The 25,544-nt window shown below is 37.9% G+C and overlaps 1 protein-coding gene across 1 annotated transcript in view; it reads right to left on the bottom strand.

Annotated features, from left to right (window-relative positions):
* The window catches only part of LOC122222457 (protein only RNase P catalytic subunit), a 131,400-nt gene that overhangs the window by 103,338 nt on the left and 2,518 nt on the right, over positions 1-25,544 (bottom strand). The window contains exons 2-3 of the mRNA XM_042942971.1: positions 24,940-24,987; positions 24,332-24,464 (exon numbers count right to left, since the gene is read on the bottom strand). Coding sequence (XP_042798905.1) covers positions 24,332-24,464; positions 24,940-24,987 — 181 coding nt within the window. The remainder of the gene's footprint in view (positions 1-24,331; positions 24,465-24,939; positions 24,988-25,544) is intronic.

Genomic DNA, 25,544 nt, shown 5'->3' with positions numbered 1-25,544 from the left:
ACACTGGAATTAATCTGCAGTTGCCACCTGCACTAAAGACAGGAGTAGATGCACACTGGAGCATTCCAGATTGCCACTTTAGCTATCTTTTTCACTACAGAATGGATCAACTTGTAAAGGATTTTTTTTAACTCCAGAACAGACATTACTCTTTTTGCAAAGCAAAAGCAATGTAGTTCAATAGAAAATCTCTCTCCTGCTCTTGATCTAAATTTCATCTTTCATGCATTTCATAAATGCAAAAAAGAATATTTATCATGTGCAAAAGACATGACAATTTTCAGTATTTTTAAATATTTGATGAAAGAAGGGGATTTTCACTTTCTATAGTGACATTTCTAAACTACTTTTGTATTTGACAATTAATATATGTTTGGGGAAAATATTATAGAAAGATGTTGCCTCTGCATGAAATTCACTAAAGATGCATTGTTTTATTAAACTCCCTCTTCACAATTTCTATCCTGAAAGCATATGTGTATTTATGTCGATTTTTAAAAAGACCTTTACAATAGAAATTTCAAACATATACAAAGTAGAATAATATAATAAATCCCAATGAACCCACAAACTAACTTTATCAACTCATGGCTAATCTTGTTTCATATGTAACTGTACCCATTCCATCCCCCATTTCCCAGCTATTTTTGAAGCATATCTTGGGCATCACATCTTTCATCCATAAATATTTTAGACTGTAGCTCTAAATTATAAAGTTTTTTAAATGTTTGTTTATTTTTGAGAGACAGAGTGAGAATACGGTGGTGGGGGGAAGAAGAGAGAGAGAGAGAGACAGAGACAGAGACAGAGACAGAGAGAGAGAGAAAATCCCAAGCAGATTCCATGCTGTCAGCACAGAGCCCAACTCAGGGCTTGAACTCATGAACCATGAGATCATGACCTGAGCCAAAATCAAGAGTTGGATGCCTAACCAACTGAGCCACCCAGATGCCCCTAAAATATAAAGTTTTTAAAAGATAACTCACTAGCATTATTACACCTAAAAAATAATAAACAATAATTTCTTAGTGTCTCCAACAATCAGTGTTCAGATTTCCCTGATTGTTCAAATCAGGAATTAAAAGCCAAATACAGTACACGCTCTGCAAATGATTGATATATTACAAACTGCTTTTGATCTACAGGTCTCTGTTTCCTTGCAATTGATTTATTAGAAGATACTAGGTTGTCTCAGAGTTTCCCATGGACTGGATTTGGTACTGTATCCTCTAGGTGTAACATTTCCCCTATATTTCTTATAAATTAGTAGCTGGCTATAGATGCTTGATCAGATTCAAGTTTGACACTTTCATGTACCAGATTCTTAACTCTTATCTCCTATTTCTTGAAACCTAGGGAGAGAAGAAACACTGGCCAAGTTTCAACCTATTGCTAAAAAGTAGTACTGAATATTAAGGAGGTGTCATATGCTCTGCTGAAAACTTAACTTCAAATTTCTACCTTTGAAAGGCAGGGAGGGAAAGAGCTTCACACCACTGAAACCTCAACAATGATTTGATGCTCCCTTTCTTCCTTCCCAGACTGATACTGTGCTAGATACAGATTCTGCATTGTTTTGTTTTTTTTTTAGAGAGAGAGAGAGAGAGAGCACATGAGCAGGGGAGAGGGGCAGAGGGAAAGAAAGAGAGAATTTTATGCAGGCTCCACGCTCAGCATGGTGCCCAATGCAGGGCTTGATCCCACAACCCTGGGATCACAACCTGAGCCAAAATCAAGAGTCAGATGCTCAACTGACTGAGCCACCCAGGCACCCCAAGTTCTGCATTTTTATTCATCTAAATCACAACTTCCTCTTCTACTCTGTACTGTTTTCAGGGCTCCACCCTCATCTCTACTCCCACTAGGGAAAGACTACCTTATCTGACTAAAACATAACTAAATTGCCTGGCAACAGTTAGAAAGTCTTGACATTTCAGACCTGGAAGGGGCCTTGGAGATCATGGAATCCAATCTGCTCTGTTTAATGTTTTTTTAATTTTATTTTTCAATCTGCTCTGTTTAATGATGAGGGAACAGAGAACAAGAATACAGTAGTCCTTCCTTATCTGCAGAGGATATATTCCAAGACCCAGTGGGTGTCTGAAACCAGGAATAGTACCAAACCCAAATACATTATAATTTTTCATACATACAAACTTGCGATAAAGTTTAATTTTAAATTAGGCACAGTAAGAGATGAACAGCAATAATAACAAAATAGAACAATTATAACAACATACCGTACAGAAGTTATGTGAATGCACTCTCTCTCTCATAATAACAAAATAGAACAATTATAACAACATACTGTACAGAAGTTATGTGAATGCACTCTCTCTCTCAAAATATCTATTGTACTGTACTCAGCCTTCTTCTTGTGATGATATGAGGTGATAAAATGCCTATGTGATGAGATAAAGCGAGGTGAATGACAGGCATTGTGATGCAGCTTTAGGCTACTACTGACCTTCTGACAATTCGTCAGAAGGAGGATAGTCAGCTTCCAGACCACAGCTAACTACAGGTTGCTGAAACCGCAGAAAGTGAAACTGCAGATAAACAGACACTATTGCAATGAAGTAACTTGCCAATGGTTATGAAGATGATGTTAAATGAGTTAATAGCTATAAAATCCTCACAAAAGTGACTAACATATAATAAGCCTTATATAAATGCATGCTTTATTTTAAAAAACATAGTTAAAACTAATTAAAAAGCAAAATTAATATTTGAAAGGATCTCTCAAATTTCTTCAAGAATATAAACACTCCCTTCTACCTTGCATGTTGGGGAATAATATATTCTATATATAAGTAAATGTTCAAGATAACTGAGGCATGCTCCTTTAAATGACCAACTTTATTCCATATTAATCTTTACATTTTTTTTAAATGTGTTTTTTTATTTTTGAGAGAAAGAGAGACAGACAGAGTGCAAGTAGGGGAGGGGCAGAGAGAGAAGGAGACACAGAATCCAAGCAGGCTCCAGGCTCCAAGCTGTCAGCACAGAGCCCAACACAGGGCTCAAACTCATGAACTGCGAGATCATGACCTGAGCTGAAGTCAGATGCCTAACTGACTGAGCCACCCAGGTGCCCCTCTATAAAGTCAAGATAATCCAAGACAGAAATTGTTAGAAATATATTGCATACTTTCTTTTATCAAACAAAGAACACTAAACAATCTTATTAAATTTCATAGTGACCTAGTATTTCGTTATGAACACAGGTAAGCTTAATGAAGAGAACTCAGATTTTAGAGACTTGGGTTCTAGTCTTAGCTCTGTTACTTGAGTTCTAATCCTAGCTCTGCCAAAAAGCTTGTCTTGGCAAAGTCCCTTAACCTCTCTGATACCTAGCAAATAAGAGATGCTGCTTTCCCTAGAGAATTATCAAAAGGATTAAAGATAACAAAGGTCTAACACAGTGCCTGATACATAGTCAGCATTTAGTAAATGGTAACTATTATTCATTAATTCAACAAAGTGAGAATCTTCATGCCAAGCATTGTTCTAAGATATGGGAATACCACAGAGTTCAAACAGACAAAAATTCCTACTATCATGGAACTTCTATTCTAATATGTGAAAAAAAAAATTAAAAGCTAATAAAATATACAGTAATGTCAGACGGTAATAAGTGCTATGGAAAAAATAAAGCAGGGACAGAGTGCTTGGGCAAGGTGTGAGGGTATATATGCAATTTTAAATGCGGTGGTCAGAAAGAACCATTCTAACAAGTCTATACTTCAGAAAAGAGTTCACAGTGGATAAATAATCATGCAGATATTGGGAGGAAGAGGAAATAGCAAGGGTGAAGGTCCTGAGGTAGGAGCATATCTGGTAGGATTGAGAAATAAGAAGGAAATATAAAGAAAAAGAAAAGAAACACACAAGAGTCCAATACAGCTGGAATGGAGCAAGATCTGAGAGGCTATGGGATGCCAGATTAGGCAGAGCCTTTCAGGTCACTGTAAAGACTGACTTTCAGCCTGAGTGACATGGAAAGCTCTTGGAAAGTTTTCAGCAGAGAAGAGATATGATCCAACATGGATTTAAAAGGATCACTCTGGCTGAAAACAAACTTGGGCGCTGGGAAACAGGGAAACCAGTTAGGAGGCTACTGCAATTGCTTGGTCTAGCGATGATGGAGGCTTAGATCAAAAACTTGGTAGTAGTGAAGGTGATGAGAAATGGTCCGATACTGTTAAAAACTGAGAACAAACTGAGGGTTGATGGGGGGTGGGAGGGAGGGCAGGGTGGGTGATGGGTATTGAGGAGGGCACCTTTTGGGATGAGCACTGGGTATTGTATGGAAACCAATTTGACAGTAAATTTCATATATTAAAAAATAAAAAAAAAAAAAAAAAAAAAAAAAAAGAAATGGTCCGATATCCTTTGAAGGAAATCAACAGAACTTTCTGGTAGACAGGAAGAAGGGTATGAAGGAAAGAGAGAAGTCAAGAATGAGTGACATTTATATTGATATCTAAATAACTAGAAGGAGAAAGTTTTATTTACTGAGAGAAGAAAGGCTGCAAGAAGGGCATCTTTACAAAGATCAGGAATTTGGAGCTATGAAGGATGAAGGAGACCTTCTGCCCTTATTCTCAATATTTCTGCTGCTGCCATTTCACATTAATAATTTTCTCTTTCCTCAGAAGTAAACAGTCTTCAGAACCAGTTTGTTATCGTTTCTAATCTCTTATTTACACCATTCTATTCTCTAGGGAGAACAAATGAAAAGGCAATAAAAACTACTACATTTATCCAATAGTGAAAGAAAAAACTAAATCAGAAATCTAGGGCAGCAGTTTCTAAGGAAAAGAAAACTTAAAAGTGTGGTCACTCTGGGTAGTGCTCCACTTCCAACACATTATTTCTAAAAATTCACTTATAAAATGGTTATTTAGAACTCACAATATTTTTCTCATAAATACAAGTTTATAAGAAATGACTTGGTTTGGGGCACCTGGGGACTCGGTTGGACTGAGCATCTGACTTCGGCTCAGGTTCTCATGGTTCAGGGGAATCTGTCAGCAGACTCTCTCTCTCTCTCCCTCTCTCTCTGCCCTTTCCCCACTTTGCTTTCTCTCTCTCCCTCTCTCTCTCTCTCTCTCTCTCTCTCTCTCTCTCAAAAAGAAATAAACTTAAGAAAAAAGAAAGAAAGAAAGAAATCACTTGGTTTCCATGCCAAACTAGATAATGGAACTACATTATAACAAAAACTATACCAGCCTGAATCTAAGGGAGAAAAGATCACAGCGTATAAGAAAAACCAGACTTCCTTGCCCTTGGCCTAAGAGAAAAATTAGTCAAGTTTCTCCTTTGCACACTCCCACCTTGTTCAAATCACTTATACTAAAAGCACCATTATTAAAGCTTCTCGGCCTTTTGGCTAAGATCAAGGGTCTAAAAGCACCTTTATCCTCTGCCTGTAACACTGTAATCTCCATGAAACCTCCTATTCTAGCATTGTCTTCAAATCTGCCTGGAAATATGTTTTATGTTCTCTATGACCACCCAGTTCTAAAACAGCAGCCACCAAACACCCACGACCACACACAATTCTCATTCCCTTGTAAAACAAGACTCGGCAAAGCATCAGGAGGAAATGCACTGCTTAAAGTTAATTCTAATAAAAATGACTTGATCCCAGTTGGAAGAATTTCAATAAGTACTATATAAGAGAAAATGAAGAATATAGAAATAAGGAGAGTATTTCACATTGAGAAGTCCACTACAAAGAATCAGCCTGCTTCTTTCTACATTTTCACCTTTCCTGTACTTCTAAACTCACTGATTTTTCTAGAAGTTTTACCTAAGTTTTCTAATTACATTTTACCATAATTCTTGCACCAACACCCTGGACAATCTAGAGATTACATGTCTATTTTCCAGTTTTCCTTTTTTTTTTTTTAAGTTTATTTATTTTGAGAGAGAGTGAGCGAGCGAGCAGAGGAGGGGCAGAGAGAGAGAGGGAGAGACAGAATCCCAACGAGGCTCCATGCTATCAGCAGAGCCCCATGCTGGAACTCATGAACCGTGAGATCATGACCTGAGCTGAAACCAAGAGTCAGACGCTTAACTGACTGAGCCACCCAAGTGTCCCTTCCAGTTTTCAATTGTGGAGCTGAAGAAGAGGGAATGGGGAATAAAATTAGTGATTAATTAAGTATGCATTGGTAAAATGTTTTTAAGTTAAGAACTATATTCATTAATGGGCTTTTATAAATAAAGACTTCAAAATACATGGATTTAAAACTATACTTTGCATATAATTAAATTTCTTTCTCAGGTTTTCTTCTTAAACTACCAAACCCCTCAAGTTTGCCATTTGCCATTCAACATTTTTTAAAATCTGGGGCGGGGGAGAACCTCATAGTTCATGTAAAAGATAACGAGCAAAAAAAAAAAAAAAAAAAAAATGAGAGATAACTGGAGCTTCAAACCCAGAAATTTGAGAGAGCAAAGTTCTGAAGACTGCAACAAAGGGCTCAGTTCACATCTTTCAAGTTTGCAGCTGCCACCCAAACTAAAAACAACAACAAACACCTACATTAGATCAGTTCTTTTTTTTTTTTTTTTTTTTTTTTTTTTAAGTTTATTTTGAGAGAGTGCATGCATGCACAGGAGGGGCAGAGAGAGGGAGAGAGAAAACCAAGCTACACACTATCAGTGTGGAGCCCGATGCGGGGCTCAAACTCACAAACTGTGAAATCATGACCTGGGCTGAAATCAAGAGTTGGACGCTCAACTGACTGAGCCACCCAGGCACCCCTCATTGGATCACTTCTTATACTGACATTCATTTGGGTCACATGTGCTGTCTTAAATCTGTATTTAGAGAAACACCAGAAGGTCTCCCTTCTGTCATTTAACTCAAGAGATATCATCAAGCAGAACAAATGGTTTGACTTAAACTTAGCCCTAAAAATGATAGGGAAAAATCTGTTATAAGATGGCTGACAGGACTAATAGGAAAATTCCTGTCCCTGACCAAAGGCTCCCCTTCCAGGTTCTTCTTCCCACCCTGCTTGCAGCATTGCTCCAAATTACTACTAATGCGGAATGCGTAAGTAACAGACTATAAATTGTTCCCTCTGCGTATGCTCGGGGCTCAGACCTCTGGAGAGTTAGCTCCTCTGAGCCCACAGGTGTAAAATAAACCTCCTGCCTTCCAAGATCTCTGAGTGCCGTGTGCCGCTTGGTTCTTCCACTGGGTGATCCAGACCAGGTTCCGTAACAAAAACTCAATTAAATGTAGTATAGGTGATTTGCCTTCCTCCAATTTCTTTTTCAGAAAACAGAATCCCAAGTCATTAAAGTTTTTTTTAAGAAGTCCTAAATCACAGGATTATGGGGGACTGCTATTGTGATTAAAGTTTCATTTAGAGTTAAAAAAAAAAAGTTTTATTAAAAGTTCAAACTGAGAGGACCCTGGTAGGCTATTATTTCCCTCTTTAGAATTATCTATTTTAACTGTAGCTTTTAAATAATTAATAAACATCATTTTTATAATTAGAACAAAAGGCACCTCCATTTTGGAAAGTGACCAATGGTCAGGAAGTAAGTCTCAATAAGAGCTAAAAGAGAAGACCCTAAATAGAAAATAAGCTGAGTAGTGAGACTGTTGTCTTTAACTTCTTTTGTTAATGTCTGTAGAATAAAACTGAGAGAAATAAATTTTACTTAAACTTTTCAAAGAGTTAGAAAAAGGAAACTACATCTGCAGTGGAATATTTCTAGAGCAGTGGTTCCCACACCGTGGTTTGCAGACTTCTGGGCATCTGTAAGACCCCTTTGGGAAATCTGTGAGGTTAAAAATGATTTTTATAATAATACTAACATGTTATCTGCCTTTTCCATTCTCGTTTGCTCAAAAGTGTGGAGTTTTGGTAGAATATCAAAGAATAACCACAGTTACCCGAAAATGTCAATAAAATACTCTTAACTTTTTTATGTTTACCTATATGAGGTCCCATTTTTTTCATATGCTTCAGCCAAAATCACATACAATAGACTGAGTACAGAAGCAGACATAAAAATTCAGCTGTCTTCTATTAAGTTATGTAATTAAAGAGACTTCCAAATATATGACAATGCCTCTCTTTTCACAAATTTTTTTTTGTTTTGGATGATAGTTCTTACTAAGGAAATATTATTTATGTTAACATGTAATAGTATTTACATTGTCATTTTAAATAAATTAATATTTTTAAAGGTTCTCAGTTTTAATTTCTAATCCAGTAATTATCAATAGATATAATCTCACATAAAATCTCTCAGGAGTCCTTAATTTTAAGATATAAAAAAAACCACCTGTGGTTATTCTTTGATATTCTACCAAAACTCCACACTTTTGAGCAAACGAGAATGGAAAAGGCAGATAACATGTTAGTATTATTATAAAAATCATTTTTAACCTCACAGATTTCCCAAAGGGGTCTTACAGATGCCCAGAAGTCTGCAAACCACGGTGTGGGAACCACTTAATTTTGTGGGGCACGTGGCTGGCTCAGTTGGTGGAGTGTGCAACTCTTGGTCTTGGGATTGTAAGTTTGAGCTCCACATAGGGTGGAGAGATTAATTAAAAAAAAAATCTTAAAAAAAAAAAAAAAGAATGTAAAAGGGTCTTGAGACCAAAAAGTTTGACAATTTTTACTGTTCTAAGGTATTCTTAGTTTTTTTTTTTTAATGTTTATTTTTGAGAGAGAGAGAGAGAGAGAGAGAGAGAGAGGGTGAGTGTGGCAGGGGCAGAATGAGAGGGAGACACAGAATCTGAAGCAGGCTCCAGGCTCTGAGCTGTCCACACAGAGCCTGGCGTGGGGCTCGAATCCACGAACTGTGAGACCATGACCTGATCAGGGGTGGGACGCTTAACTGACTAAGCCACCCAGGTGCCCAAGTGTTTCTTAGTTTTTAAGAAAAAATCACTGTGTAAAGAATTTTTTAGGTAAGAGAAACAAGTGAAGTGAATTTATAATTAATAGGACAAATGATTAAGATCACATTTGCTTCACAATAATCTGAGGAGCAAACAAGAAACGTGGAAGTGTTCATGAAATAAAAGTGGCCATGAGTTAATGATCATTGAGCTAGCAGTTCATTATACCAGTCTCTCTCCTTGGCAGATGTTTGAAATTTTCCCTAATAAAAAGATTAAAGAAAGAAGTGAATTCAGACTTAGCAGTTGAATTAAAAAAAAAAAAATCAGACTGTAAAGTAACATTACTGCTTAGAATCAAGGAAAATAAAGGGACGAAATCTTAATATTAAAAATTAACATTAATTATTAACTATTAATATTAAACTAGCAGTATCTACATAGCTCCAAATGCACTTAAAAATTTTTTTTAATGTTTCATTTATTTTTGAGAGAGAGAGTGTGAGCAGGGAAGGGGCAGAGAGAGAGGGAGACACAGAATCTGAAGCAAGCTCCAGGTTCTGAGCTGTCAGCACAGAGTCCGATGCGGGGCTAGAACTCATGAACTGTGAGATAATGACCTAAGCTGGAGTTGGACGTTCAACTGACTGAGCCACCCAGGTGCCCCCCAAATGCACTTTTTAAAAAGGTTTATTTATTTTGAGAAAGACAGAGACAATGTAAGTGGGGGAGGGGTAGAGAGGGAGGGAGACAGAGAATCCCAAGCAGGCTCCATGCTGCCAGCTGTGGAGCCTGATGTGGGGCTCAAACTCATGAACTATGAGATCATGACCGAGCCAAAGCCAAGAATCAGATGCTTAACCAACTGAGCCACTCAGGTGTCCTCCAAATACACTTTTTGATCTCCACTGATCTTCTCTCAATTAGTTTCATATAGTTAAATGCATACCATTCAGAGTTCTGCTTTGTTCACTTAAAATTCACTTATATAGCTCCTATCTTTACCTACTATCACTAACCAGACTTAAAAATGACGTGCATATCTTTCGGCTTAATAATTTTTTAAAAGATTTTTTTAATGTTTATTTACTTTTGAGAAAGAGAGAGCAGGAGCAAGAGAGGGGCAGAGAGAGAGGGAGACACAGAATCCAAAGCAGGCTCCAGGCTCTGAGCAGTCAGCACAGAGCCTGATGCAGGACTTGAACTCATAAACCACGAGATCATGACCTGAGCCAAAGTCAGACACTTAATTGACCAAGCCACCCAGGTGCCTTTCTTTCAGTTTAATAATTAAATAAGGTTAGCAAATCCTTTAACCTAATTTATCTGACTATACAATAATTTTTACATGTGATACTATTGCCATCTGCTGGCTGTGATGTCTAAGTACAGTAAACAAAGGTTTAAAACAGAAAAGCTAAAAATTTACCTATGACTGAGGTTTTCTCCCAAAATTATCCTGTAGAAAAGAAGCTGCCATACATACATTAGGGTTCTGCAAAACATCACATTAGACAAGATTGGATGCATTCATCGTGGTATGGCTGTAGACCAAAACCTCACATCAGAAGCAGTGGTTCTTGACCCTGGTTATACTTTATTTAAAAAAAAAATTTTTTAATGTTTATTTTTGAAAGAGAGAAAGATAGAGCAAAAATGAGGAAGGGGCAGAGAGAGAGAGGGAGACACAGAATCCAAAGCAGACTCAGGCTCTGAGCTGTCGGCACAGAGCCCGATGCGGGGATCAAACCCACAAACTGTGAGATCGTGACCTAAGCCAAATTCAGACGCTTAACTGACTTGAGCCACACGGGTGCCCCAACCTTGGCTGCACTTTAAAATCACCTGGGAGCTTTTGAAAATCCTAATGCCTGGGACCTAAAACCAGAACAATTAAATCAAATCTCTATTTTATAAAAATAAAAGGCAAGCCACAGACAGTAAAGATATTTGCAAAAGATCTATCTGACATAGGAAGTATATCTAGAATATATAAACTGTTACAACTAAATAAGAAAGCAACCCAGTTTTAACAACGGGCAAAATATCTGAACAGGCACTCACCAAAGCACATAAAAAGATGCTCAACATTATCAGTCATTAAGAAAACATAAATTAAAACAACGAGAGGGGTGCCTGGTGGCTCAGTCAGTCAAGCGTGCGACTTTGGCTCAGGTCATGATTTCACTGTCTGTGAGTTCAAGCCCCAGTAGGGCTCTGTGCTGACAGCTCAGAGCCTGGAGCCTGCTTTGGATTCTGTGTCTCCCCCCACTCTCTCTGCCCCTCCCCCACTTGTGTTCTGTCCCACTCTATCTCTCAAAAATACAAAAATGTTAAAAAAAAATACAAACAAACAATGAAATACTACTTCAGATCCATTAGAGTAGCTAAAGGTAAAGAGACATCATAGTAAGTGTTGACCAGGATGTGGAACAACTGTAATGTTCATATAGTGCTAATAAAAATATAAAATGGGACAACCACTTTGGAAAACAGTTTGGCAGTTTCTTAAAAAGCTACACACACACACCTACCATAAGACCCAACCACTCTACTGCTAGATACGTACCCAAGAGAAAGAAAAGTTTTAGTGCTTAGTATGCCTTCTAAACTTCATGCCCACCCAGGAGCGCCTGGGTGGCTCAGTCGGTTAAGCATCTGATTTCAGCTCAGGTCATGATCTTATGGTTCGTGGGTTTGAGCCCTGTGTTGGGTTCTATGCTGACAGCTCAGAGCCTGGAGCCTGCTTTGGATTCTGTGTCTCCCTCTCTCTCTCTCTCTCTGCCCCTTCCCTGCTCGTACTATCTCTCACTCTCTCAAAAATGAATAAACATTTAAAAAAACATTTTTTTTTTTAATTCATGTCCACCCAGAATGTGACCTTATCTGGATGCAGTTATAATTAGCTAAGATGAGATCATACTGGAATAAGATGAGCCCTGAATCCAATGACTGATGTGCTCATAAGAAGAGATGGCACACAGGGGTGCCTGGGTGGCTCAGTTGGTTAAGCGTCTGACTTCGGCTCAGGTCATTATCTCGCAGTCCATGAGTTTGAGCCCCGCATCGGGCTCTGTGCTGACAGCTCAGAGCCTGGAGCCTGCTTCAGATTCTATGTCTCCTTCTCTCTCTGCCCCTCTCCCACTCATACTCTGTGTGTGTCTCTCTCTCAAAATAAACATTAAAAACAAAAGAAAAGAAAGACAAAAGAAAATATGGCACACAAAGAAGCAGAGAAATACACCTAAAAGCCAAGAAAAACCAAGGATTACCAGGAGTCAAGAGCTTGTGAAGCTAGAAAAAGAGAAGGAAGGATTCTTCCCTAGAGCCTTCAGAAGGAGCACGGCCCTACAAATACCTTGATTTTGGACTTCTAGCCTCCAGAACTATGAGAGAACAGATGTTTTAAGTTACCCAGTTTGTAGCAATTTGGCATTCTTAGGCACCCCTAGGAAACAAACACAGAGGAACAAAGCACAAACTCTTGTACAAGAATGTTCTTTTATATTTTTTTTAATTTACTAATTTGAGAGAGAGAGTACATGAATGTGTGGGGGAGGGGCAGAGAGAGAAAGCCAGAGACAGAATCCCAAGCAGGCTCTATCCTGTCAGCACAGAGCCCAAGATAGGGTTCAAACTCATGAACCATGAGATCATGACCTGAGTGGAAATCAAGAGTCAGACACTTAACTGACTGTGCCACCCAGGCACCGCATAAAAGAATGTTCTTATTAGCTATATTTGTAATAGCCCCAAAATGGAAATAACCCAAATGTCCATCAATAAATGAAAGAATTTATAAATTGTGGTATATCCACCCCAACAGAATGTTACTCGGAATAAAACTGATTGAGACACAAAATATGAATGAAATCTCAAAATTATGCTCAATATTAAAAAAAAACAGACAAAAAATACTATATATGGTGTGCTTCCATGGTGTTTATGGGGCATGGGGCAAGGAAAGAGTGAGGTACAGGAGTCATTAGAAAGTAGCACAAAGAAACTTTTGGAGATGATATATTCATTATATTGACTGTGGTGACAGTTCCACGGGAGTATATATGTGTCAAAACTCACTAAGTTGAGGGGAAGATGGTGGAGATGAAAGCACCAGGAATTTGTCTCTCCCACCTAGATAACAATTACACTGACAGAATTTGTCTGATGTAACTATTTTGGAACTCTGGAGTCTGTTGAAGGCTTGCAAATTGCAGAAGGAGACTTGTATGATAAACGTGGTTAATTTTGTTCAGTTTTAACACTTAATACAGTAGCAACTACCCATTCCACACCCGAAGCCAAATGGCAGGCATCTGTCATGTTCCTAGAGCAGCTTGCATGCATTATGGGAGCCTGGGTGGACAAAAAGGATCCTGTCTTCCAAATACTGGGGATCTACGCTCTGCTGATCGCTGCTTTTAATCACAGAGGTACAGACAACAAGGCATAATCACAAAGAAAAAGAAAATCTGAATATACCTATATGTAGTAAGGAAACAGAACCAGTAAGAAAATCTCCCAACAACAACAACAACAACAGTGGCAACGACATCTTGGACCTGATGGCTCACTGGTGAATTCTACAAAAGAGAATTAATACCAATCCTTCTCAAGCTTTTCCAAAAAACTGAAGAGGAGAGAATACTTCCTAATTCATTCTTGGAGGCCAGCATTACACTGGCTCTACCAAAGCTAGAGAAAGACACTACAAAAAAACTATGTACCATGATCCTCCATGAACAGTGATGCAAAAATCCTCAACAAAATACTAGCAAGCAAAATTTAGCAGCATATTAAAGGGATTACACAATATGACCAAACAGGTCTATTCCTGGAATGCATGGATGGTTCAACATATGAAAATCTATCAATGTAATAGGCCACATCAACAGAATAAGGGAAAAATAAAACACATGATCATCTCAACTGATGCAGAAAAGCATTTGACAGAAAACCCTTTTCATGATTAAAAAAAAACCCAAAAACTAGGAATAGAAGGAAACTACCTCAATATAAAAGCCATATGTGAAAAACCTACAGCAAACATAATATTCAATGGTGAAAGACTGAGAGCTTTTCCTCTAAGATCAAGACCAAGGCAAGGACACCTTCTACTTCTACTTAACATAGTACTGGAAGTAAATTGCTAGAGCAATTTAATCATGTAAAATAAGTAAAAGGCATCCAAGTCAGAAAGGAAGATGTAAAATTATTTTTGTTTGCAGATGACTTGATCTTATATGCAGAAAATCCTAAAGATCCCACACCCAAAAAAAGCTGTTACAATATATCAGTTCAGCAAAGTAGCAGATTACAAAGTCAACATACAAAAACTGGTTGCATTTCTATAAACTAACAATGAACAATCTAAAAAATAAATGACGAAAACAATTCTATTTACAATAGTATCAAAAAGAATGAAATAGTTAGGAAGTAACCTAACCAAGGAAGTGAAACACTTTATAATGAAAACCACAAAAGATTGCTGAAAGAAATTAAAGACATAAATAAATGGAAACACATCCTATGTTCCTGAACTGGAAGACTTAACCTTGTTAAAATGTTGATACTGCCCAAAGCAATCTACAAATTCAATGCAATCCCTCTTAAAATCCAAATGATATTTTTTGTAGAAATAGAAAAACTCATCCTAAACTTCATATGGGATCTCAAAGGACCCTGAATAGCCAAAACAATCTTTAAAAAGAACAAAACTCATACTTCCTGATTTTAAAACTTACTACAAAGTTACAGTAATCAAAACAGTGTAGTACTGGTGTAAAAACACACATATAGACCGACAGAATAGACATAAACCCAGACCCTCTCATCCATAGTCAAATGATTTCTGACAAGGGTGCCAAGACCATTCAATGGGGAAAGGGCAGTCTTTCAACAAATGGTGCTGGGAAAACTGGATATCGACATGCAAAAGAATGAAGCTGGACCCTTACATAACACCATACACAAATATGAACTCAAAATGAATCAAAGATCTAAATATTAAGACCTAAAAGAGTAAAACTCTTAGAAGAAAACAGAACAAAAACTGAATTCAACAATGATTTTCTTGGATACGACACCAAAGACATATGGTAACAAAAAAAAAAAAAAAAACAAAAAACAAATTGGACTTCACAATAAAAAAATTTTGTGCATCAAGAGACACTATCAATAAAGAGACAACTCATAGAATAGGAGATATTTGTAAATCATATTATCTGATAAGAAATTAATATCCAGAATATATAGAGACCACTTAAAACTCAACAACAAAAAACAAAATTCTGGTTCAAAAATGGGCAAAGGAATTGAATAGGCATTTCTCCAAAGAGGATATACAAATGGCCAAAGAGCACATGAAAAGATGCTTAACATCACTAACCATTAGGGAAATACAAATCTAAAACTACAATGAGATACCACCTCATTAGAAGAGATACTACAATGAGATACCACCTCATGAGAAGAGATACTATTTAAAAAAAAGAAAAGATCAACAATAGCCAAAGTATGGAAAGAGCCCAAACGTCTCTCAATGGATGAATGGATAAAGAAGATGTGATACACACACACACACACACACACACACACACACACACACACACACACACTGGAGTATTACTCGGCAATCAAAAAGAATGAAATCTTGCCATTTGCAACTACGTGGATGGAACTGGAGGGTATTGTGCTGAGTGAAATTAGTCAGTCAGAGAAAGACAAAAATCATATGACTTCACTCATTTGAGGACTTTAAGAGACAAAAAAGATGGATATAAGGGAAGGGAAACAATAATATAAAAACAGGGAGGGAGACAAAACAGAAGACACTCATAAATATGGAGAACAAACTGAGGGTTGCTGGAGGGGTTGTAGGAGGGGGGATGGGCTAAATGGGTAAGGGGCACTAAGGAATCTACTCCTGAAATCATTGTTGCACTATATGCTAATTTGGATGTAAATTTAAAAAAATAAAAAATTAAATTAAAAAAAAAAGAAAAGAAAAGAAAAGAAAACAAGTGTTGGCAAGGATGTGGAGACAGTGGAATCCTTGTGCACTGTTGGTGTGAATGTCAAATGGTGCAGCTACTGTGTAACACAGTTCCTCAAAAAATTAAAAACAGATTTAGCCGTATGATATAGCAATTCCACTTCCAGTAACATACCCAAAAGAACTGCAAGCAGAACCTCAAAGAGATATCTGTACACCCATGCTCATAAACAGCATTTTCATAATAGCTAAAATGTAGGATCAACTGAAGTATCCATTGCTGGATGAATGGATAAACGAAATGTGGTACACACATACAATGGAATATTATTCAGCCTTAAAAAGGAAGGAAGGGCAGCTGGGTGGCTCAGTCTGTTTAGCATCTGACTTCGGCTCAGGTCATGGTCTCAAGGTTCTTGAGTTCAACCCCTGCATCAGGCTCTGTGCTAACAGCTCAGAACCTGAAGCCTGCTTCAGATTCTGTGTCTCCCTCTCTCTGCCCCTCCCCACGTTCTCTCTCTCTCTCTTTCTCTCTCTCTCTCTTTCAAAATAAACATTTTTTAAAAATTAAAAAGAAAAAAGGAAGAAAAGTCTGCACTATGCTACAACATGGATGAATGTTGAGGACATTATGCTAAGTGAAATAACCCAGTCAAAAAGGCAAATACTGTATGATTCCGTTTATATGAGGTACTTGCAGTAGTGAGAATCCTAAAGACACAAAGTATAACAGTGGTTGCAAGCAGCTGGGAGGGAGGAGAGAATGGGAAGTTATTATTTAATGGTATAGTTTCAGTTTTACAAGATGAAAAGAGATACGAAAAAAAGATGAAAGAAGTTCTGGGGATGGATGATGGTTACTCAACAATGTGAATGTATTTAATACCACTGAACCATACATTTAAAGCCAAAATCTACAGAGGGTCGAGTCCAGGTATCATTAATTTTTAATCATCTCCCAAACTATTCTAATCAGCAGCCAAGGTTGAAAACGATTTTATCAGAGGGTGCCATCTCATTTGAACAAAAGAATTCTATTTGATGAATTCATTTTAGGTGCCTATGGAGGTCAGCTGATATCATACTTTTTCCTTAAGTAGACAAAGAAACTCAACATGGATGGGATATTTACTCCTTGGTTTATACCTCCCACTCCTAAATTATAAGCAAACTATAGAAACCAATATTGAACTCAGTTTCAGCTATTTGTTCCTAGTACAAAATAGCTGAAAATGCTGAATACAACATAGTTTTTTTTTTTTGTTTTTTTTTTTTTTTAAATTTTTTTTTTTAACATTTATTTATTTTTGAGACAGAGAGAGACAGAGCATGAACGGGGGAGGGTCAGAGAGAGAGGGAGACACAGAATCTGAAACGGGCTCCAGGCTCTGAGCAGTCAGCACAGAGCCCGATGCGGGGCTCGAACTCACATACCGCGAGATCGTGACCTGAGCCGAAGTCGGACGCTTAACCAACTGAGCCACCCAGGCGCCCCGAATACAACATAGTTTTAATACATATTGCAATGAATGGTGTTATAGACTGAATTGTGGCCATCTCAGAATTCATATGTTGAAGAAGTCCTAACCCTAAGTACCACAGAATGTGACTATATTCGGAGATAAGAAGTGGTTTAAGATAAAATGAGGCCATAGGACGGGCCTTAATCCAATTTGACTGGTGTCCTTGGATGAGAAGAAAATTTGGACAAAGAGAAACCGGGGATGCTCAAGCACAGAGCAAGTCTATATGTAGATAAAGCAAGAAAGGGGTGATCTGCCAGTCAAGGAGAGAAGCCTCAGGAGAAACCAAACCTGCCAATGTTTTCATCTTGGACATCTAGTGTCCAGAACTGTGCAAAAATAAATTTCTGTTGTTTAAACCATCCAGTTTGTGGTATACTCTGGTGCTGAACTTTACCCTGGGGTATATGCCAAACCAGATGCTGGATCTGGCCAGAGCGTGGTATGGCTATTCCTGGGAAATCTTAACCTCAAATATTTCACCTGCTCTCTGACCTCAGCCTTCTCGTATTCTTTCCTTTACTCCCACTATACCTTTTTTTCTACCCCACATTGAGACTACTAGTCCCTTAAACTCTCCTAGACAGTGCTCTCTGACCTTTCTTCCTCATCTAGTCTGAGCCCCATGCTGATCATGTTAACTACTCTGTCAGAACTACCTTCCCTTGCTCCCTATCATATTGTCACCCCTAACCAACAAAACCCAAAATCTGAACCAATGTTACATTTTGTCTTCACTACTACCATTCCAGGTGAGTCAAGCTCTGTCAGAAAAATATTAAATCATACATTCATGTAATGTCTACAAATTACTGACTCAAATCTCAGCACCCACCCTGTCATAATCCTTCTGCCCTGAGTTAGCATTTCTGCCATTCTCCTTAAGAACCATTCCAAACTGTCTCTACTGTCTCTAGTGTTGACTAGACTTTCCACTTGACTCCAATCTCTCACCTTATATCCATTTGACACAGATGTCACTTCCCTCAAACTTCTCTCCCTCTACCTATATATTTATGTATATCTGCACCCATCTTCACTTTCTTTTCTACAGTCTCAAATAAGAACTCTATTTCTAACCTCCCCATTTGTGCTCTTTTCGGCAACTCCTCCTACTTCTGAAGCTGGGTCATTCATAATCCATTCTCTCTCTTACGTGTCCTGCTTATTCAACATTTTTATCTTTACTGACACCTTTTCTCCATCACCTAAACATGCACAAGTCTCTCCCATCTCCCTATATCCCCTCCCTTGACGTCTACCATCCTCCAGCCACAACTATCCCATTTCTTCTAATTGATTTTCATCTAATCTTCGCAAAAGTATAGTTTACACTCAATGTGTGTTCACTCAGTTGCTCTAACATGGCTGGCTTTGGCCTCCAGTGTACTATCAAAACTACTCTTCCTGAGGTTACCAATGATTTCTTAGTTACTTAGTTCTTAGGGAACCTATTCTCTCAAAGCATGCTATAGGACTGAGGAGAAAGAAAAGGCCCTCGTCTAGTACCCACTGCTCCTTCAAAATCACTATGTCTTGGGGTGTCTGGGTGGCTCAGTTGGTTAAGCGTCCGACTTCGGCTCAGGTCATGATCTTGCAGTTCACGAGTTCTAGCCCAGCATCAGGCTCTGTGCTGACAGCTCAGAGCCTGGAACCTGCTTCGCATTCTGTGTCTCCTTCTTTCTCTCTGCCCCTCTCCTGCTCACACTGTCATCTCTCTCTCTCACACTCTCTCTCAAAAATAAATAAATAAAATTTCAAAATCACTGTCTCCAATCCCCACATCAACTAAGGTTTATGATATTCATCTATACCAGTGGTCAGCAAATTTTTCTGTAAAGGGCCAGATAGTAAACAGTTTAGGTTTTATGGGCCACATGGTCTCTTTTTATAGGTACCCAATTCTGCAAGGCAAAAGCAGCCATAGACAATACAGAAATGAATGCATATGGCTGTGTTCCAATAAAACTTTATTCATAAAACCACGTGGTGGGCTGGATTTGGTCTGCAGGCCATACTTTGCTGACTCCTCCTCTTTGCTATCACCTGTGTCACCCCAGACATTTCTACATGCATTGAGAATTTGCCATCCGACTCAGTCTTCATCACCAGCCTAAATAACAAAGCACAGTGCCTGGCACCTGGTAAGCATTCCATAAAATGTGGCTATTTTAAAAAGCCACATGAATAAATTTAAATTTATTTAAATAACAATTTAATTATTTAAATAATTTTAAAATTATTATTAAAAAATTATCGTATGGACACTCAATAAATCTGTGGATGACCATCTAGCACTTGTGGCTCTCAGTCTCTTCATCTGCTTAACTGTCATACTCTGGACTTTGTCATCACTGTAGAGCACTCAATCTCTAACATCTAAACTCTAATACACACTGATCAAAATCTCCTGTTTGTCATTCTCACTCCTTTTATGCTTGCTCTTCAACCTCAATGAGTCTCCAATCCACTTTTATGTCTATTGTCTCCTAATCCATGAGCTCCCACCCATCTTTACTTCCTTCCTATCAAGCTTGATCTCCTGGCCCATTAACTGATCCATCCTTTCACCTACACCTTCAACTCCTGTTTTCCCTCAACTATACCAGATTAGCAAAATCCTGTACCATCCCATCTACCTGCTTTCCCTATTCCTATTCCTAGATGGCCCAGGAATGCTGAAAGTGTCTCACAGATCAATGCCATTACAAACTTATGCTCTCCACCCTCAGTTGGGACTTCAGCACCATCCAGTAATACTTTCTCCAATCCTCTCCCAAATATTCCAAACTTCCAAGGCTTAAAACTCTCCTCAAGGCTCCTTAGGCTATATGTTTTCTCACACCTTCAAACAACAGATTTGCCTTGGGCTCTAGTCCAAGAAAAAGAGTTGGTTCTACTCCAATCCACTAGCAGTGCTCTGGATCCATCCCTGCCCCTTCTCCTCCACCAATAACACAAAAACTAAACCCTGAACAATCCAGTCACATCATATGACTTTCTTCACTGCTCTTTAACCATGGATACATTGCTTATCCTGAGCTTCCCCATCTTCAAAAGGGTGATATCCTTGCAATGTTGTCGTGAGTGTAACAGATCTTGAAGTACCTGACATATGATAATCATTCCATAAATGGTGCAATTATTATTATGTTAACAGCTTGAAGGTGAAAGGCAGTTTCAAGAGATGGAATATAGGGTTGGAGACCTTCAGGGGGAAAGGGGAAGCATACTGAAAAGAGAGAATAATTTCCCTTGCCCTAAAATATTCCAATCCTTCGGTGAATATAATCAGTTACTTTGCCAATTACAGTAATTAAATATATGACTACTCTCTGCTACTCTCACCATAGTCTGGAGCCTGCAACTCCTCTTGCAGTATAACGCTGTCCAACAAGAAGATGTGCTCTGGGTTCTAAGTCTTTTCCAAAAGAGAATACTAACAAATCTTCCTTCTATTAATCTAGATTTAAAGTGATATTCATTAAAAAGGAATTACAGCAATGTTTAACCACTGAGAGGTGTCAAACAAAAGTATTCAATTAGCGATTGTGCCAGAAAGAAGAGAAGTGCAAAAGCTGGGGGCAAAAACTGATAGGATAGTGGTGAAATGCCAAAAAGAAACAGGAGATGGCTTGAAGGGGGCTCCTAAAAGATAAATCCAAGACAATTTGAGCATCAAAAAGAATAATGATGGTAATGGATTCTAACACAATTAATTAAAAAAAAAGTCCTTGTCCTTATGTCTATATAGATTATTAAAAAAACAAAACAGGGGCGCCTGGGTGGCTCAGTTGGTTAGGCATCCGACTTCAGCTCAGGTCATGATCTCGCAGTCCATGGGTTCGAGCCCCACGTCAGGCTCAGACAGCTCAGAGCCTGGAGCCTGTTTCAGATTCTGTGTCTCCCTCTTTCTCTGACCCTCCCCTGTTCATGCTCTCTCTCTCTCTCTGTCTCAAAAATAATGTTTAAAAAACAAACAAACAAAAGAGCTCCAAGAAAGAGAAAAACCATTTATAGAATAGTACCAGTTAATAAATGTGGGAGGAATAAAGTAACTTGAAGATCACCACTGTGAAACCTCCAAAAGTAGAGATCATCTCCATGATGTGAAAAACACTAGGTGAAGAGTTAACAGGAAATCCGCAAGAGTGACAGGATATCTGCATAGTCCTGAAATATTACTCCACAGATTACTTTTTTAATGTTTATTTATTTTTTTAGAGGGAGTATGCATGTACACATGTGTGAACAGGGGAGGGGCAGAGAGAGACAGGGAGACACAGAATCCAAAGCAGGCTCCAGGCTGAGCTGTCAGCACAGAGCCCGATGCAGGGCTCGAACTCACGAACCAAACCATGAGATCGTGACCTGAGCCAAAGTCAGACGCCCAAGTGACTGAGCCACCCAGGCGCCCCAAATCCCAAGCAAGCTCTGCACCATCAGCACAGAGCCGGTGCTGGGCTCCAACTCATGAAATGTGAGATCATGACCTGAGCCGAGATCAAGAGTTAGACGCTTAACCAACTATGCCACCCAGGCACCCCACTTTTTAATTACAAAGATTACAAAGGGAAAAATGTACCTTTATAATGGAGATATCTGGCAGTTGTCCTCTTAATCAAGTGATGAAACTTAGCATCAATAGTGAAAATAACCTAGTATTATGTGGCTGCAGTAAGCACACAGCATCACCCACATACTTTACCCAAAATCTTTTATACTGAATTAATGAAGAAAAAGCAATCACTCAGTCTAAAGTCTTATTGCTCAAAATGTGGTCTAAAGACCAGAATCATATCATCTGGGAGCTTGTTCAAAATACAGAGTCTTGGGCCCCTAGACAACTCAATCATAATTTGCATTTTAACCAGACCTTCAAATGATTCACAGGTACAAAGTTTGAGAAGTCCAGTATAAGACAAAACACCTAGACTTTTCAAAAAAAAAATCAATGTCATTAAAAAAAAAAAAAAAAAAAAAAAAAAAAGCAGTGTGGGAGGGGCTGCTCTTGATTTAGAGAGACCTAACCACCAAAAGCAATGAACAAATCTTGACCGAATCCTGGATCAGTGGGGGTAAAAGTTATAAAATACATTTTAAGGAGGCAACTTGGATAATTTGAATATGTGCCTTTTATTAAGTTATATTAATATGAAGGTTCTTAAATGTGATAATGGTATTTAATAACAGAATTTTCTTATTCTTAGAAGATACACACTGAAATATTTAAGGTAATATGTCTACAACCTACTATTATTTTTTTAATTTGTTTATTTTGAAAGAAAGAGCGAGCAGGGGAGGGGCAGAGAAAGAAGAGAGAGAGAGAGAGAGAGAGAGAGAGAGAGAATCCCAAGCAGGCTCCACACTAACAGTTCAATGTGGGCTTGAACTTACAAACCTTGAGATCATGACCTGAGCTGACAACAAGAGTTAGATGCTCAACCAACTGAGAGACACCCAGGTGCCCCCACAACCTACATTTATATAGCTCATAAAAACATACGGAAGGAATGCATAAATGGCAATTGGTTACTCAAAATGAAGAGTATGTAGGTGTCTATTGTGCTATTCTTTCATTTTTCCTTTAGGTTGAAGACTATTAAATAAAAAATGAAAGGTGGGAAAACTTCAATTAATCCACAACAGAAATGGTTAAGTTTTTGGCAGCAAACAGCATAATTTGTATACAACCTTGCATCTATCTTAACATCTACTGTAGAAAATACAGATAAGCATTCAACAGATGTTTGATGAGGGAAATGAAATTTATTTGTTTAAATCGTATATCAGCTGGCAGAAATTCTTAAAGCTACTCCAACCAGCTGGCTGTCAGATTTATATGGAACTATGGACTGTCATGCAATGAGAGGCAATAGAGTGTGACAGTAAAGGTTTTAGGGTCAGTCAGTCCTAATGAGGGGTCCTTGGGCAGATTTAATCTCCCAAAGCCTCAGTCACTCTCTCTATAAAACAGAAATAAAATAGTGCCTATTAGGGTGGTTATAAAAATTAAATAATATATAAGATAATGAATATAAAATACTTAGCATCATTAATAAACGTTAACTAATTTTATTTATCAATAAAGTCAGCTAAAAGGTATTCCATAAAATGAAGCTAATGTTTTTATGGACCATATTTTGACTTTATTTTGAGGATTAAAAGTTTTCATATGATCTAGGGGCCTTCTGTGACAATTTTAAGTCAAGGGGAGAAGGCAAAACTATTTGTACTTCTTATTTTTATTTGGTATCTTGAAAAAAAAGCATTTAGTAAGATGATAAGCAATTTTTCCCCAAGTTGTAAAAGCATTTTAGTTCTTCAACTTAGTGAACCAGTATAAAGTACTGAAGATTAGCAAAATGAAGCTATTAAAAATGACTTATAGAATCAAATTCAATACTTAGAAAATTTGGAAATAATTTTGTCAAGTTACCTTAAATTCTCTTGATTAGAAGAGTTGTGAAAAGCCATGTTTTCATGGGAATTTACTGAACACAGTTTTCTGGAAATACTTAGACAAAAAAATAAGCACCTATCTTTTTGGCTTAAGTGGACTTGCATCTACATGAAACAGAACTGACTTCAATACATGGATGATAGTCTACCCCAATTATTCTATTAAATTCTAAGCAGTCTCTCCTAAAGGTTGGCAACTATAGCTGGCAGGCCAAATCCAGCCCATTGTTATTTTCATTAATATAGTTTTACTGGAACACAGCCATGCTCATTCATTTATGTACTATATTATGTATTGTATTTCAAGTTGAAAAGTTGCAACAGAGTCTGTATGGCCCACAAAGCCCAAAATATTTACTGGCCCACAAAGCCTAAAATATTTACTATCAGTCTTTTATAGAAAAAAATTGCCAACCCCTACTCTAGAAAAGCAATCCAAAAAAGGAATAAATCCTGTTCAGGACTCACCTGAGGGGTTGTCTTTTTGTATTGATCACCTCCATCTATCACATCCCTCATGATTTTTTCCTTGAGAAATTCATACTCTTCTGGACTCAGGTGAATAGACTCTATGGTTTTTCCACAGCCCGAACACTGACCACTGTAATTACAAAAGTTTGTGTTAAATGGTATCCTGGAAAAGAATTTTCTCTAGAATGAATAATCCTAGGACAGAAAGAAATTGAAAGGTAATTTAAAAAGAATGTTATAATCTTTGTGATCATCACATGCAATTTTTTGTAAAACTGATAATAACACACATTAGGTATGCCAGAAAACCCAAAAAAGTAGACTGCTGGGCATCCAGATAAAGTATTTAAACTTATTCCCAAAACACAACTGGGTTCCAGATCTGTAGGGCAAAATATCTCTGAGGCTTCACATGAGGCTCACTGCACCTATGGGAAAAACATGTTGAGCACTGCAAATCCTCCATATGCCAAATATGGCTTTTTTTCTTGGGTACTCTCTTAATTACCCAATTTCTAAAGTATTCTTAAAATTTTTTTGATCGGTAGCAACAAAACCTACTAAACCTGAATCAAACAAGTTAAAAATAAAATACTGGTCTTTACCTTTCCTGGATTGTTGTGAACTGTCCTTTCCATTGTTCCCCAGGAACACTACAAAAAAAGATTACAAGACCAAATCATTACGTCAGATTCCTAAAACTTAAAACAATATAAACAAATTGATAAAATAAATGAGATAATAATTCTAATTTTTAAAAAAAAGAAAAAAGGTCAGATTCCCATAGAACCAAAAAATAGGCATTTTATTTAGAAACTGTATTTAGAAACTCGGCAGGCAAGAGCTCTGAAATGTTCAGGATACTTCCCTAGGATGGTTTAATTAGAAGAGTGGGTGATACACTGTGATGGGGCTAAGGAGGGAACAGTACCCTACTGTGGACCTCCTTCCCTTCACTTCTCCTCTGGTCATTCAACCCTCATCTTCAAGTCTAAATCTACTTTCACAGGATTGTGCAGCTAACATTAATAGTGTAACCTCTAAATCAAACTCAACTCTAACTTTCTCCATGAAGCTGCCAGAGATTGTTCCTGCCCAGAGTAAGTCCTTCCCTTACACTATCTTCTTATACACCACTATTAACTGTCAAGTATTGCATTCTCCATTAGGTTGTGAATGCCATCATAATAGATCTTACATCACAAAACAC

Source organism: Panthera leo, chromosome B3 (genome assembly GCF_018350215.1).
Source record: "Panthera leo isolate Ple1 chromosome B3, P.leo_Ple1_pat1.1, whole genome shotgun sequence".
Classification (NCBI taxonomy): domain Eukaryota; kingdom Metazoa; phylum Chordata; class Mammalia; order Carnivora; family Felidae; genus Panthera; species Panthera leo.
This window is presented reverse-complemented; position numbering and strand designations above follow the sequence as displayed.